The following is a 14,919-nucleotide window of genomic DNA, read 5'->3' as shown; positions in this document are numbered from 1 at the left end:
ACTTCCCCGGTCGTGCTCTGCTCTTTTTTGCCTGGCCTATTTGTTTTTTTGTTTTTTTCAAAATGTTAGGATGGGCTATCTTGCCCCCCCCCCCCCCCCCCCCCCCTTCCCTGAGCATATACTAGAGAGAGAGAGAGAGGGAGGGAGGGAGGATGGCAAATCACGCTATGACTTCTATGACTTAGGGGGTACCTAAGGTACCTTACCTTACCTTACCTACTTGAATTTGAACTACCTATTCCCATTCCTAGGGTTAAGGAGGGAGGGCAAAAGAGCGGGAAAAGGAATATGAAAGTGTGCAAAGGGGAAATTCTAGCCCCCCCCTTTTTTCCCCCTCTCCTTCTCTCCTTTCCCCCTTCTCTGCTATGGGAATGGGGTGATGGATACATCTCTGTAGCTATAATCGTTGCCCCCCTCCCCCCTTTTCCTCTCTTTCCTCGTGACGGAACTTTGACTTCTATTCGCTCTGGCGCGTGGTCGAGATGGGGAGGAGGAAGAAGGGGGAATGGGAGGCGAGGGTGTGCGAGCTGGATTTGCATTGAACCGCATTGGCAAGATAATCAGACAGTTTCTGCGCAATAACAATAATATCAAGATGCTCGGGCTAATTGAGGTCGGCGAGCATGAAGATAGTAGTCTACCTAAGGTATGTATGTAAGTGCATGGGGACAGGTACAGTACCTACCTCCTACCTAAGATACCTAGGCTGAGTAAGTAGGTAGGTAGGTAGGTAGTAGATGATAGGATAGGCCTATAGAAAGGGGTCTGAAGGATTTTGATTCCTTAAGGCTGGGGAGAGTGGCGAAGTCTTCCTTGCGGTCCGTCTCTCCCCCCAAGGCAACCATTGAAGCAAGCGAGCGAGCAGGAAAGAACTCCCCGAAAGGCGGCGTTGGTTCGTCTCGCTTCTTGACACAGCGCAGCGGCCGGGACTGTGTGATTGTAGATCTTGTCTATCAACTAGGTACTGTAGGTACCTGGTTTAGGAGGTAGGTATGCGGTTAGCCTAGCCAGCGCGAACGAGGAGTCTAACAGTATCGCTAATCTAACACAGACCTAACATAATATAACATAGCATGTTTACATATATCCCACGCGTATGGCGTATGGCGTATGAACTGGGTTACCAGGGCGGGAATAGTCCAGAGAAAGAAAATAAAAAGCCTTTTCTATGTAATACATACATACACACACCAACTCGCTAACGGGGACGCATGAAGACTCATCCCGTCACATATTTTTACTGCCTCATCCTTCTCAATACAAGCGCAAATATATCTTGTTTAACAGGTAACCTACCTACCCAACCTTACCTAAGGTATAACACAATGCTGCTCGAGTTTCCATTCGCGTACCGAATCCGGATATCCGTCCATTACCATTCGCCCAAAGCAACCCATGTTGGTTCGTACGTACCTCTAACATAAATAAGGCCGGGGTGTTTGTTGGTAATGAGTAGTATTTACCGTAGCCTTGCGGCGCGGCCAGCCCTATTTCATCTGTCCAACCGAGCTTAATCTATCAGTCTGTCTTGGGTCCGATACGTTTGTTTTAATCGTTGGAAAGAGGCGGGAGTGGGGAAGTGAGCCGGAAGATCCAATCGGTTTCGATGTGTGAATGTGTTATGTTGTTTTATGCCATGGGGTGGCACGTACAGCGCGCATGTATGGGTACGCACGCGGATGGTATTGCATGTAGTAGTAGTAGTGGTAGTAGTAGTCCAGACTCGAGAAGCAGGCAGTAAACATAGGGCTAAGATAAGGCTGAACATGATATTTCTCTTGTATTAAATCGGCAAGCGAATGTACCTAATGCTTAGGAGGCTGAGGAGATGAATTTCCTTAAAGGCTCTTCGAGTAAGTAATCTTGGTCTAAGGCATCATATGAAGGTCTTGATACACAGCTCTCTGGTGCCATTGCCTTAGATCTAGTAAAATAGTTATTGTACCGTCTCGGGAAACTTCTAGTTCAAGCCTTCATTCGGCGAGCAACTACATCCCGATAGACTAAAGCCCAACAATGCAGTTGGCCATGCTATGTATAGTATATTCCTTCCCACACCCACACTCACATAGCACAGAGACCTCAGCGGAGAGATACCCGGACAGATGCCAAGGGGTTCATTCCATCTACCAACTTTGTTAGCAGTGTCTCCTAACCTTGGTAGAAGGTACCTAACCTAGACAGATCATCCAAATCCAGCCTCACTCACTTTCCCGCTAGACAATCAGACTCGGCACGAAATTCTAACAGCGTCTCCGATATACACATCACACATCACACCCTATTCCCTACTCCCTACTCCCCCTTCTCGATAGGGATCCCAATAGCCTATAGCACTCGTTAATCCGTCACGATTTAGCCCCCAACTCCAGCCCGGGGGTTTTTAAACCGGTGAAAACCAGCTCGTCACAGCTGGGATAACAGGTAGGTACCAGGTAGGTATCGCAGCGTAGACAGCTCCTAGGCCCTATGATAATAGAACCATAGTTTCGAAACGCAGTAATATACCGCGAATAGCCCGACCCCTGAGCAGCAACGAAGCAGGCTGCCTTAGGTTAGGTACGTAGCTAGGCTATGCCAACACCTGCCGGTGACAAAGGGGGGAGGGGGGATATGATATACATACCTACCTACCTACATACATACAATATAGCACGTTGCTACTGCTACTGCTGCTGCTGCTGCTGCCGCCGCTGCAAGGGGAAACAGCAACAAGCATATCAATGCCCGCGCCACCACGTGTAACCATGCCACGCAGCAGACGATATATACCTATGTTAGGTATGTACCTACCTATATGTATGTGTGTAAGGTATGTACCTAACCTAAGGTATCTAACCTAGATGCCCGGGTTAGCGACATGTGATAGACATCACATTCACAACCGGCAACTGGCGGCTGGCCTGGGTTTAGGTACCTACCTATCTTGCATATAGATACTTATCTAGGAAAGCTTAGCCTAAGCTAAGCTAACCTAACCCCCACGGCCATCCTGAAATACTATACATACCGGATCGCTTCCGAGCCTCCCGTTGTAGGCGTGGGAGGTATGTAGGTAGGTACGTATGCGCGAGGTTATGGTTATGGCCTCTGTATTTATTATATTATGCCGGCCGAGATACATGAGTCCCAGGCTAGAATAAAGAGAAGCAACTGGTTACCGCAGTTAGTCGAATATGTCTGTGTGTATGTCGGCGTGTGTGTACAGCATGCATGTATGTATGTAGGTACCTAACGTATGTAGTTCCGTCCAAAATTTCGCTGGCCAAGCTGTAGAACGTGTGTCCATGTGCCGTTGTATACCTACCTCTACCTAGGTAAGTAGTCTTGTCCGAGAGGAATACACCGTCCGCGCCAGTCCGGCTCTATCTCTCCGATGAATCAAGACCTTCAAGGTCCAGTTGTATGTACCCTGGACCCCTTTTTTAAAAAAGTTTTTTCACTTCTTGTGTTGCTAGCACCAAACATTGACCTCGGATGGATATAACATGGCGAGAACACTGTTGCCGTTGCCGCTGCTGGTGGCGGTCGAGACGATGAAGCGGTGCGCTATGAGCTTTCGAATCGCCTCGTCTTATCCAGGGTCTCTTGTGTAGAAGTAGGGTAACTAGAGACAGCAAAATATGATAAACATAGTACGCTCTTTCTTGTGCCTGGCCACAAAGTATTCGGGGAACATACCTGGCATCAATGAACTGCGTTTTCGAAGGGAATAAGCTGTATACAGTCGAATAACAGCAACAAGCAACACCCATAAGATAACACCGTAAACAAGACAATGGCGTAGATGGTAAGATTCTTCAGCGTACTGTACAACATTGATTCAGGTACACTATCTACTACAACTATAATTCTTCATGCAAATTGGTATGGCATCCGAAGTCTGCCTCCGTCTGTCTCTATGTCATCAACCGAAGTCTAAGCCCATAATAAAGAAAACACACCTGAAGAACTCCAGGCCAAAAACCAAAAGATGCAAATGCAAATATAATTCGTAAAATAACACATAGTTACCTAGGCAGGTACCTAACCTGAATAATTATATTCAAACCGCCGAAGGAATGACCCGCTTCGTAGCCTTCACGGCTCTCATCGCAGGTAGCGTATTCGCCTTTCCGGGATTCCGTCCGATTTCCATGCACAGCATATGGATGAGATCTTGGTTTACCCAATAGCTCGTGTGCGCGCTGAGCATGTTCAGGTATTGCAGCTCGAGCGGGCCGCCGCCCGACCGCAGGAAGTAGTCGATCTGTCCGTTGTCGTTGAGGAGGAAAGCCTTCTTCTCGGCAATCTCCTCGCGCGTGAAATCGTGGACTTCGAGCTCGAGCTGCGAAGGGAGACGCATCGTCGTCGGCCTCGGGATCGCTGGGTTGACCCCGTTAGCCGGCGTGGAAGATCCAACCCCGGGGACGATGCTCATCATCGCATGTCCCATAGACTGCAGAAAAGAAGTCGATGTACTCGGCACGTATGCTGTTTTCAAGCTGGCCGCGTACTTCGGATCCAGAGTGCCGTTGAGCAGATATGCGACGGCATCTTCCCTAGCCATAATGTTGTAGATATTATCCACGGCGATACATCCAAACAGACCCGCTTCCCCAACGACGTCTTTCGACACAATATCGTCCGGGTCTGCCCCTGGTTTCCGGCGGCCTTTTCTTGGTAGCAGTGCACCTCTCTCTAATAGCAAAAAGAACCCGACAGGACTGCCGAGAAGAAACAGATTCTTTGTGTCAAATTCAAAATGGTTTATTTGAAGCGGTGCTGTTAGCTGCAAAGGTGGCGGAACAGTCGGTTGTCTCGATAGCACTTCAATACACATGACGCTGCCTAGCGAATGGCCGATCAGATGAACCCGCCCCTTCTCCGCAAAGCCAGGGTTATTTCGACACCAGAGTCTGTAAACGCGATTCGCCTCGCTGACCATGGCTGCTACCATCTTTGGCTTATGATGTGACATGTAGAAGGGGATATCGAACATAACATCTGATATCATGCTCCGGACGGCAGGGATCGTCTTAGGTTCGATATCCTTCAAGCTGAAGTTTCCAGGCGTATAGTGCTCTTTATCTTCTTCCTTCATTGGTCCGCCGTCCTCAAACGACAGGTTTTGCCTCCAATTCACTGGAAGAACCATGATGGAGTTTTGACCCCGTCTCAATGCCCCCTTAACCGCGTCACTATGAAGCTCGGTATTAATAGCTCGGCGAAATGCAGTTATGGCGTGAGTAAAGTGATAATTCTCTACTCGCTCGGCCAGTTTTTGGCCAATGCCATGGACGACTAAGACCAGGTCTGTGACCTGCGCACGCTCTTCTTCAGCCTTGCAGGCTGGACAGACATCATCCGTATCATTTTCTTGTGCATTGTTAAGCCCAGCAAGTATTTGTTGATATTGCTGGTCCTGCTTCTTATGTTTTCTCATCCACACTTCATAGTCAAAACCTCTTACTACCGGGATGCCGACGGTGATGCCTCTCATTATCTTTGCTACTGGGCGTCGGCCGTAATATGCCGAAGGTTTCAAGCTCGGCTTTAGTAAATACGCTGTCGTCTGGTCTTTGTATATTACATGATACTGTTCAAACTTCTTGTGGGTTGGAACAGGAGAAGAGTTGTCTTCGTTTGGAGACGGTATCAAACTACCCTCAGCCGCCGCTTCTCCATGGAAACAGCGGGCTGCACAAAAGGGATTGCTAGATATGGGTGGCTCTCCCAAATCGTCCACCTTTTTAGGGGCTTTTCCTGGTGGATTCGGCCACAAGGGGTGAGAAACTTTTTCCTCACCTAGAGGACCAACCTCTACAGCACATCTGAGCTCGTCGTTCCACGTCTCCGTGTGAGGCTTAAGCTCTCTATATCCAGCTTCTAGTTGATTAGCTACTGTGGGATCAACAGGTCTCATATCATCTCTATTTTTACATTAGTGAATGTTCTCTGCTTATTGGAGCATTGATTATAATACCTGTAGAACCAAGTAGCACGAAGAACGGTAGCGATATCGTTAACAGGAGACCAGTATATAGGTTTCATCTGCAACGCGGGAAGAGATACTTCGTGTAACCTGGAGACACCCACCGTCACTTCGCGCGAAATTACCTTGGGCGCTTTCACAGGCTTAGGAGAGGGTGGAGGATGCTCTATTGAAGTAGGACGAGGTGGCCTAGCCTCTTCAACCCCCATCCCCTCAGAAAGCCTGCTAGGTTGAAAAGTGTTCGCTCTCGGAAAAGATGCCGGTGGGGAATTGATGGGAGTCTCCGGGGTACCGACGCGGACAAAAGGTCTACCTGAGATACCGTCATCCACTAAGGAAGACTTGGTAGGGACTGGTACATTAGCGCTTCTATCGATGGAGGGATACGGGCCTGTCGCGGGAGATTGTGATATCATGCTTGAAGGCCGGCTATTGGGCCGTTCATTAGCCTGATCTGATCGTATCACGGAGCCAACCGGTGACTGGATGGAAGGTGTGTTGCTACCAGGTGGCGCGCGCCGTTCCGTAACAGAAGTTGTTGACTCGGCATGTAACGTATTCATCTCAGCCATCACAGCTTGAGCAACCATATCTCGGTTAAGCTCTTGCTGCCTCCGCCTAGCAACAGCACAGAAGGATGACCGTAAAGCAACTCCAACATCAACAATAAGCTCCTTGCAGCATAAAAGCGCAGCATTGTCCGGGTCCGGCAGGGCCTCAGTCAAAGGCTGAACCTTTTCTCGCGAGAGGCCTTCGCGTGCATGCTTCTCAGCATGTTCCACAGCTAGATGGCGTATGATACTACGTAATTTCTCGTTATTTGCCTTGGCAAGAGCTGGGCTGGGAGGACGGTTCTGGCGGGCATTGGAGTGGTTCTGGCGGTAGACATCCGAAGCAAGACTCAACCAAGCTTTCTCTATCGCGTTATTGTCTGCTGGCGAGAAGGGACGAAGACTACTCCTGAATGATTTAGGATCGGCAGCAGCAGCAACAGACGCTGAGGAAAGGGGCTCATCGATGGGAACAGAAGACGCGTAAAAGTATTGGGCGTTTACCGGCGGAATATCGTCGACATCAGAGCAGGGATGATGTGATATCGGGGCGAGCCGGCATTTCGAGCCACGGTTATGTGCTTTCGGAAGGTCTCCGAAGTAGTTATTGATTGTAGTTGTTGAAGGCATTATCGGTTCGTATTAGATTATCTACCTCCCAGAACTACTTCTAGAGACTTCAAGGTCTCAAGCTTTTATCTCCCCTCCACACCTTCAAATTGGGAGAAAAGTGTCTATCGCGAACAACAAGCACTAACTAGCGGGAGATAGGTACCAGGTAGTTAACTGTATTAATGAATGCATGCTTTGAATCATGTAGGTACCAGGTAGGTATGCTGTATAAGATGGAGGTTGCCTAGGTATGGTATATGATTTCTATTTTCGGCTGACCGCTTAGGTGGTTGGTTGCTTAGGTTGGGAGAAACGGCTACTCGGAGATAGAAAAAGAGGTAAGCTTCATGGTAAACGAGGGTTGCGAGGGTTGGAAAGCCGGGAATCAAATAAAACTCCAAGCACTCTCGGAAACAGCTGGAGCTGAATGGAAGCTGACGACAGAGGAGAGGATGCATAGAAAGATTGAATCCGAAGGTCGAATTGAGTTGGATAAGTCGTTAAAAGCTTCGAGGTTTCTTCAAGGTACCTCAAAGACTCTTCTTAGGTACCACATGCACATGCACATGCACGAGTTTTCTTCTATACTAGGTATGTATGCGGCGGTGACGTGGTTGACGTGGTTGACGCGGGTTGCTGAAGATAGATTAATAAATGAAAATGGAATGGAACGGAATTGAATGATGATGCAAGGACGAGGTACTACCTCCATAGTAGGTTAGCCCTATTGTATTGTATTGTACCTTCTGTAGCTGCCTGCTGCCCTGCTGCCAGCACCGAACCCTTACCTTAGATACCTACCTGTAATAGGTAGGTGTACTTACCTCAGGTAGGTAATTAGGCGCTTCACCCCGCTGTGGCTGTCACCCCCGCACCCCGAGCCACGCTTTTCGAATCTCCAAGGCTGCTAGGTTCAGCTGCTCTTCCGAGATCTCGTTAGATCCGTTTTCACGTTTGTCATTTATTATCGGTTCCCGTCACAGATCAGGGCAGTCACCTGGTTGACCTGGTCGTACCTATCTTCCATCCCATCTTCAATATCCTTAACTTTGTCTTTAAATATTTCAGATGCCACTTACTATATCAATTTGAGTAACCTACCTCCCCTACCTAGCTTTAGCCTGCTTCGAATACGTGTACGATCCGAACGTTGTAGTCTCATTGCCCTTTTCAGAAAGGGAAAAATAAATAAATAAATAAATAAGCTCTGTGGACGGACTTCTGCATTGTAGCCGCAAGTTATCCTTGGCATACATGAATATGCAGGCCTGTCAAAAACTCAGATGTCCTACATACCTACCTGAGGTACCTAGTAGAACGTTCGGTGCTGAAATATAAATTGGCTGAAGACAGTTTAACAGAAAGTTAAGACAGGGTCGATTAGGAGCTTGGAGTTTGAAGTTCAATTATACTCCTCATACAACTCTCCTGGTGCTGCTCTAGGCGCCCTCTCACAAGCTACCTAAGTAATTCTCGACAAATATGCATGCTGACTCTGCCTAGGTACTATGTAGGTAGTGACCAGCGCCATCTTCTAAACATAAACATGTGTTTGTCCTCTTAGTAAGGCCATCGAGAGATTTAATATATTAGGTACCTAGACGCGCGAGTGGAGGCAAGGGATATGGGCCGAATTGGAGGAAGTTCCCCGGATGTGAGGCACTAGGTAATATCACTAATGCACCACATGCTTAATAGTACATACATTAGGCATTCATGGATGCAATTATATATGCAGCCGAGAAGAAGGTATGCATTAGTGTTGAAATTTTGAATCTTCTCTTGTATGGAAGTTCTTTGACAACGGGAGAAGGCGAAGAGTGGTGGTGGCGAGTGTGGTAACAGCCCTGATGTGTATTGCAGAACCAGTACAACCAAATCGATGATCCTACTGGTCGTCTTGTTTAATACTATGTAAGTCCCTGACGATTGGGTCGAGAAAGCGGGTTGTCAATGGAACCCTAGCCGCGCGAATATGACAGTACCTTATGGCAACACACCGATAGAGAATAGGTAGTGTGCCACCTTGGGTGGCGGGGTTTAATTCTTTTCATTCTCCTCCATTGGCCAACGAAACCTCTTTTTGGTATCTGATGCTGCAATTTTGGCTCTTTGACAACGTTGGTTATTGCCTCCTCGTTTCACTGACATACACCCCATTTCGCAGCTCACATATGCACAATGTGTATAGTTGGTACTACGCTGCCGTTATATGTACGTCGTCGTGGCCCTATTACTTTACATTCTCGAAACTCATCATGTCCGTGGAGGCGGCAAGACAACCTATGAAAAGCCACATGCTTACAATTCTGGGGTTTGGAGCGTAACAGGATCGTCCAGCCCATATAAAATGCCAATGCCTGTCCATATGTCTTAGGTATTTACTGCACATATATACATATAGGAAAAGCAAATCCGAGGAGAAACTTATATCGGATCTTGTTCCAACAGGGACTGAGGGATTACCTGAAAGGATATGTATATCCTCTTTGTCGAAGTCATCCATAGCACATCCCATTTTCAGACCTTTGTCCATTTCCATGTGGCCTTCTAGGCTTTGCTGGGGACCGGGATGTCTGAACGTGATCTGTTTGAGCAGGGGTTGTATACATACATACCGTACTAGGTATGTATGCAGTCCGCCCCGGCATTGATCAACGTTAAGGACCCTCTTTAGAGGGGAAAGACATGGCCTCAAAGGGCAGAGGCTAGACAGGGTAGACGGGGTAGACGGGGTAGATAGAGTTAGGCCAAGGCTAGGTAATAATGCTGTTCCAGTCTTGGCAACCCGTGAGCAAACGAAATGCTTTGCTTTACATTAATTTGTTAATATGCTATCCTCCTGCAGCCAGAGGTAGAACTAGGTAGCTATGGGGTGATAGCAGCATCTCTCTCTCTCTATTCCGACGTATTGTACATGAAAGAAGAAACAACCTTAGAGCCGGTGGTGATATACAATACACATAAACTGTGAGGACTGTGAGGAGGGAATAAAGTGGGAAAGTAGATCCATTTTATAAAGAAGATTAAAAGGGGATAACTAACTATTTAAAATGAAAAGATACTTTCTCCCAAGTATGTAAGTAGGTAAAGTGGGAGCAGGAGGGATAAAAACCGCCCATAAAACTAAACCCATGATCCCATCTGATCCAATCTCACACCATTTCACGTATCCGTCAATCAAGTCGTCTTATCTACCGCTGGTACCTATAGCTTGCTACATTCCATTTGCTGGGGGTGGGAACTGCACGGCACTGGGATGCATCATCAGGGGTGTACTATGTGAGATAAGGCTGTTAACTCCAATCAACGCCTTCAGATGCGTGAAACCAGTCTGATTCTCTGATTCTCTGGTTCTCTCTATTATACCCTCCCCAACCTTGGACACCCTTTGAACCATTATATCTACATCTTTCTTATCTACCATAAGTTTACATCTAAATCTGAATCTGAATCTAAATATTTTCTCCTCAAATTGAAAGAGGTAATTTCTACACTTTTTATTCTATTTTATTTTTTATTTTCTTAATCCATTCCCATACCCTTTTGGCCTTTCAACTCGTTCTGCCCTTTTTCCCTCTCCATCTCCAACTTTCTCGTTCATCTTCCAGGTATGTAAGGCATTCATTCTTGTGCCCCCATTATCCGTTCCCCCCTCATATCATTCTTCCCGTGTTTCCTATTGCTATGCCATCTCCCACCCACCTCTTTTCACTCTCTTTTATTATTGTCAAACAACAATGACATATGGGGACACACGATGAGATCATCCCATTAAACACCAATGAAAAGAACTATTTACACATAACCAATTCTTAAAACTTGGCTGCATTTTATAACTACCTAACGTAGCGATCAACCACGACTTACACGAAAGCTGCTAACGTACCCTTCGCAGCTTACAGTTCACACTTTGACTTGGGATTTACAGTGGACAGTGGACAACCTGTATTGGCTTGGCTGCTCATCATACCTATCGCCAATCAATACCCTACTTATTGTTCCATCATCAACTTCAAACACCCCACCGTTTACATACCTCATCTCTCTCTCTATTTTCTCTCACTCTCTCGTCCCTTCAGTCCCCTCCCCCGCAATTTCCTTGCGCCTTGGTACGCCACTGGACCCCTGGTGCTCGAGCGTTAGGGGTTAATAATAATCTTCTTGTCCCCGATATGAGGCACGCGGCCACCAGGGAGATTTATCAACTTACATTGTAAAACAACAACAACATAGAAGAATAATAACTACACAAAAAGGAAGAAGAAAAAGAAAACCGGAAATTCATTACTATGAGCAGGACGATGACGACTGTCGCCTTACCAAGACCAATCCCTCCACATCGCTCCTCTTCTGGCATCGTCACCTTATCTTCTCCAATAGCTCTCGAGACTATCAACGCCCAACAGGTTTCTAGCGCTGCCGCTGCCGCCGCCGTTGCGCCTGCGCCCATCCCTAACAAGCACATTCCAGTCTGTCCCACCGGCCCAGCCCGTGAGCCTGACACACCCCCGCCGTCACCAGGTCGCGAGCACGAACAGCAGCAGCGTCACTCCTTCTCCTCTTCCTCCTCTTCCTCCCCTTCCTCATCATCTCTACTCTATCCACCAGACAAATTCGACCGGTTGGAATCAGAATCAGACTCGGGATCGGGATCGGGGTCGCTATTATGCCTCCACAAGATCTCCCCCGCTGACGTCGCCGCCGCCCTCGACCACCTGTCCAGGCAGCCGCTGCCGGACCCGGCCCTGGTCTTCCCCTGGCTCCACGGCCTGCACCCCAGCAACCACATCCAGCAGGCCTTCTTCACCGCCCGCAGCAAGTCCCCGCGCCAGACCCCCACCTGCCTGCGCGGCATCACCCTCGTCAAGGCCGACGGCGACCTCGCCGTCTCGCGCCTGAAGGGGGCCATCGCGCCCGCCGAGTTCATGCAGTCGGGCTCCTCCACAGGTGGTGGTGGTGGTGAGTTTATCGACGTCGACCCCAAGGATGGCTTCTCCGTGCGTAACTTCCAGATCCAGGCCGCCAAGACGGCCATTACCTCCGACATCGTGGTGTACGGCGAGGACGCCGGGCTGGTCCGCAAGGTAGCGTGGGAGATCGCGTCGGCGCAGGTCAAGTGGCGGAAGAAGCAGCAGCATCAGCAGCATCAGCATCAGCACGAGTCGTCTTCGTCTTCGTTCTCGTCCATCCCGAAGTACAGCACGTTCATCTGCGTCAGCCCGTTCCGCGAGTTCGAAGAGAAGCACGAGGAGATCGTCGCCGTTGACTCGGCGGGCCGCCTCACGGGCGCCGTCGTTGACTTCTTCCACCAGGAGCGGCTGGAGATGTACGCGATGACCAAGGCGACGGAGATCTCGCGCAACGTGTGGATGGGGCCCACGCCCGAGTCCGGCAGCGACGAGGAGATGGCCTACGACGTCCTGCTCGAGTGCAGCGACCTCGGCCGGCTGAACCCGGGCGCGCTGCAGGCCATCGCCGAGAACGCGAATCATAATAGCAAGGAGGGCAAGGAGGAAGGTAAGGAGGGACACAAGCGGCGGCCTTACCACCTCGACTTCCCTTCGTCCGGGAGCATCCTCGCGCCCACGTGGTCGCACGCCGAAGCAGACGGCATCCTCGACACGTGCAAGTGGCTCTGGCACCTGTCGCACGGGACCTTGCCCGTCGCGAGGCCGGATACCGACGGCGACGGAGACTCGAACATGTCGGACGCATCGTCGTCGGCGACGGTGACGGCGACGGTGACGGAAGTCGAGATGCGGCCGCCGCGGCGGATCCTGATCCACTGCACGGACGGGTACACGGAGTCGACGATGCTGGGGATCGCGTACTTCAGCTACAGCACGGGGCGGCCGGTGGCGGCGGCGTGGATGGACCTGCACACGCAGGTGAAGCGGAACTTCTTCGCGTACCCGACGGACGTGTCGCTGCTGACGTCGATCGCGCCGCGGCTGCTGCGCGAGTCGCCGGTGTGCGGCGACAAGAGCCTGCTGGAGATTACGCGGCTGGTGCGGGACGAGCCGCGGTGGCTCGCCGCGCTCGACGGCTCCTTCCCCAGCCGCATCCTCGACTACATGTACCTGGGCAACCTGGGCCACGCCAACAACCCGGACCTGCTGCGCGCCCTCGGCATCCGCCAGCTCCTAAGCGTCGGCGAAACCGCCACCTGGCGCGACGGCGACCTCGAGGCCTGGGGCCCCGAGAACGTGCTCGTCGTCGAGAAGGTCCAGGACAACGGCATCGATCCGCTGACCAAGGAGTTCGAGAAGTGTTTGGAGTTTATCGGTACGTTTTGGTTATATTTTACATTATTATTCGATATTTTTCACCATTTTTTCTTTTTGTTTTTGCCCTAGCGTATTATTTAGCATAGTTCATCCCCCATCATCCTTCTCATATTCCCTCCCCCCTTTTTTCCTCTTTCTCCTTTTATTTTTATTTTTTACTATATGCGTTATTTATTTTAGTCTCCAAGACCCGCTCGCTAACTTTCCCCCCTAAATAGACCGCGGCCGCCGGAACGGCACCGCGACCCTAGTCCACTGCCGCGTGGGCGTGTCCCGGAGCGCGACGATCTGCATCGCGGAGGTGATGCGGGCGCTGGACCTGTCGTTCCCGCGGGCGTACTGCTTCGTGCGCGCGCGGCGGCTCAACGTCATCATCCAGCCGCACCTGCGGTTCGCCTACGAGCTGCTCAAGTGGGAGGAGATGCTGCAGCTCCGCGGACGTCAACAACAACAACAGCGAGCTGGAAATAATGCCGATGTTGCTGCTGCTAATAACGCTGCTGCTGTTGGTGGTGGTATCCGGAGGGAACTTGAGTGGGGCGAGATCGCGCGGGAGATCGCGTCCATGAATCGTCCTTATGCGAGATAAATCTTGCATACTTAGGCAGAGCTGCTGGCAGAGCTGCTGATTCTGACATGGTGGGTTTCGAATTTCGTGGGTGGCTTTGCATTGGTGCCGCTCATACTGAGAAACTTACCTACAATACAAGGGTTTTGCGTTGGAAAGCAAAGCCGTCTATTCCGGACTTCCGGACTTGACCTTTCCCAGGAGCAGCTTCAATTGTGGTTCGCCTACTACAGCAAAATCACAATTGGATGGAAGTACTGGGTGTGGCACAGGAGTGATATAGAGTCTCACACTCACTCACTCACTGTCACCTCCATCTCTACCTATTCCCACGCCCGATTGATTAGCTAAACTCGAAGGGAAAGGTGGATGGCATTTCACCCATACGCATCCCGTTTTATGGCTTCCTTATGACATGGACTTGTGCTTCGTTTCCGGGAGTTGGCGTTAGCGGACCAAGCAGGAAGGGGAGGCACTACTGTGAAGTTCTTTTTTTTTTCCTCTCAAATTTCTAACGACCCGTACGACATGACACAAACTTTTTTTTTTATTCTTTATCATTTGCATTTTCTCTTGATCTCGGAAGAAAGGGAGAAAGAGAAAGACGGAAAGGAGAGAGAGAGAGAGAGGCTGAAAATTCAGGGGGGGCAACCTACCTATTGGGCCCTGTTGCATCATCAGTTCATCTACTTGGCGCCGCGGCGTCGTTGGGTTTTTGGAGAGACAGGGTTATCTTCTCCTACCCATTTCTACCATCTATAAATGGATGGATCTTGATGGTTGATGGTTGGGTGAAGAAAACCAGGTACCTAGCTTACTTACGTTTGGATTGCTCATTGTAGCACTGTTTGTAGTAAATTGTACGTACGTACATGTATTTGGTGGGTCGATGGATTGGTATGGACTGGAAGGAAATTCATAAGG

The 14,919-nt window shown here is 49.6% G+C and overlaps 3 protein-coding genes across 3 annotated transcripts; 1 reads left to right on the top strand and 2 right to left on the bottom strand.

Annotated features, from left to right (window-relative positions):
- Positions 1 to 1,405: 1,405 nt before the first annotated feature.
- On the bottom strand, positions 1,406 to 1,773 carry F4812DRAFT_416386 (uncharacterized protein). Its single transcript, XM_047933060.1, has one exon. It carries the CDS (start codon positions 1,766 to 1,768, stop codon positions 1,511 to 1,513), a length of 258 nt encoding a protein of 85 aa, XP_047794332.1. The 5' UTR covers positions 1,769 to 1,773; the 3' UTR covers positions 1,406 to 1,510.
- Positions 1,774 to 3,900: 2,127 nt separating this feature from the next.
- F4812DRAFT_202390 (DDHD domain-containing protein) lies at positions 3,901 to 7,319 on the bottom strand. The gene is made up of 2 exons (XM_047930246.1): positions 5,966 to 7,319; positions 3,901 to 5,912 (listed from the first exon to the last, which is right to left on the bottom strand). Exons 1-2 carry the CDS (start codon positions 7,153 to 7,155, stop codon positions 4,046 to 4,048), a joined length of 3,057 nt encoding a protein of 1,018 aa, XP_047794331.1. The 5' UTR covers positions 7,156 to 7,319; the 3' UTR covers positions 3,901 to 4,045.
- Positions 7,320 to 10,007: 2,688 nt separating this feature from the next.
- On the top strand, positions 10,008 to 14,016 carry F4812DRAFT_449790 (uncharacterized protein; the record flags this gene model as incomplete). The annotated part of the gene is made up of 3 exons (XM_047936014.1): positions 10,008 to 10,012; positions 11,435 to 13,425; positions 13,646 to 14,016. The coding sequence occupies 3 exons, from the start codon at positions 10,008 to 10,010 to the stop codon at positions 14,014 to 14,016; spliced, it is 2,367 nt and encodes a 788-aa protein (XP_047794330.1).
- Between the last annotated feature and the right edge of the window lie 903 nt (positions 14,017 to 14,919).

The sequence above is a fragment of the Daldinia caldariorum genome (genome assembly GCF_022478825.1).
Source record: "Daldinia caldariorum strain CBS 122874 unplaced genomic scaffold F4812scaffold_2, whole genome shotgun sequence".
Lineage (NCBI taxonomy): Eukaryota > Fungi > Ascomycota > Sordariomycetes > Xylariales > Hypoxylaceae > Daldinia > Daldinia caldariorum.
The sequence above is the reverse complement of the archived record's forward strand: the minus strand, read 5'-3'. Positions and strand labels throughout refer to the sequence as shown.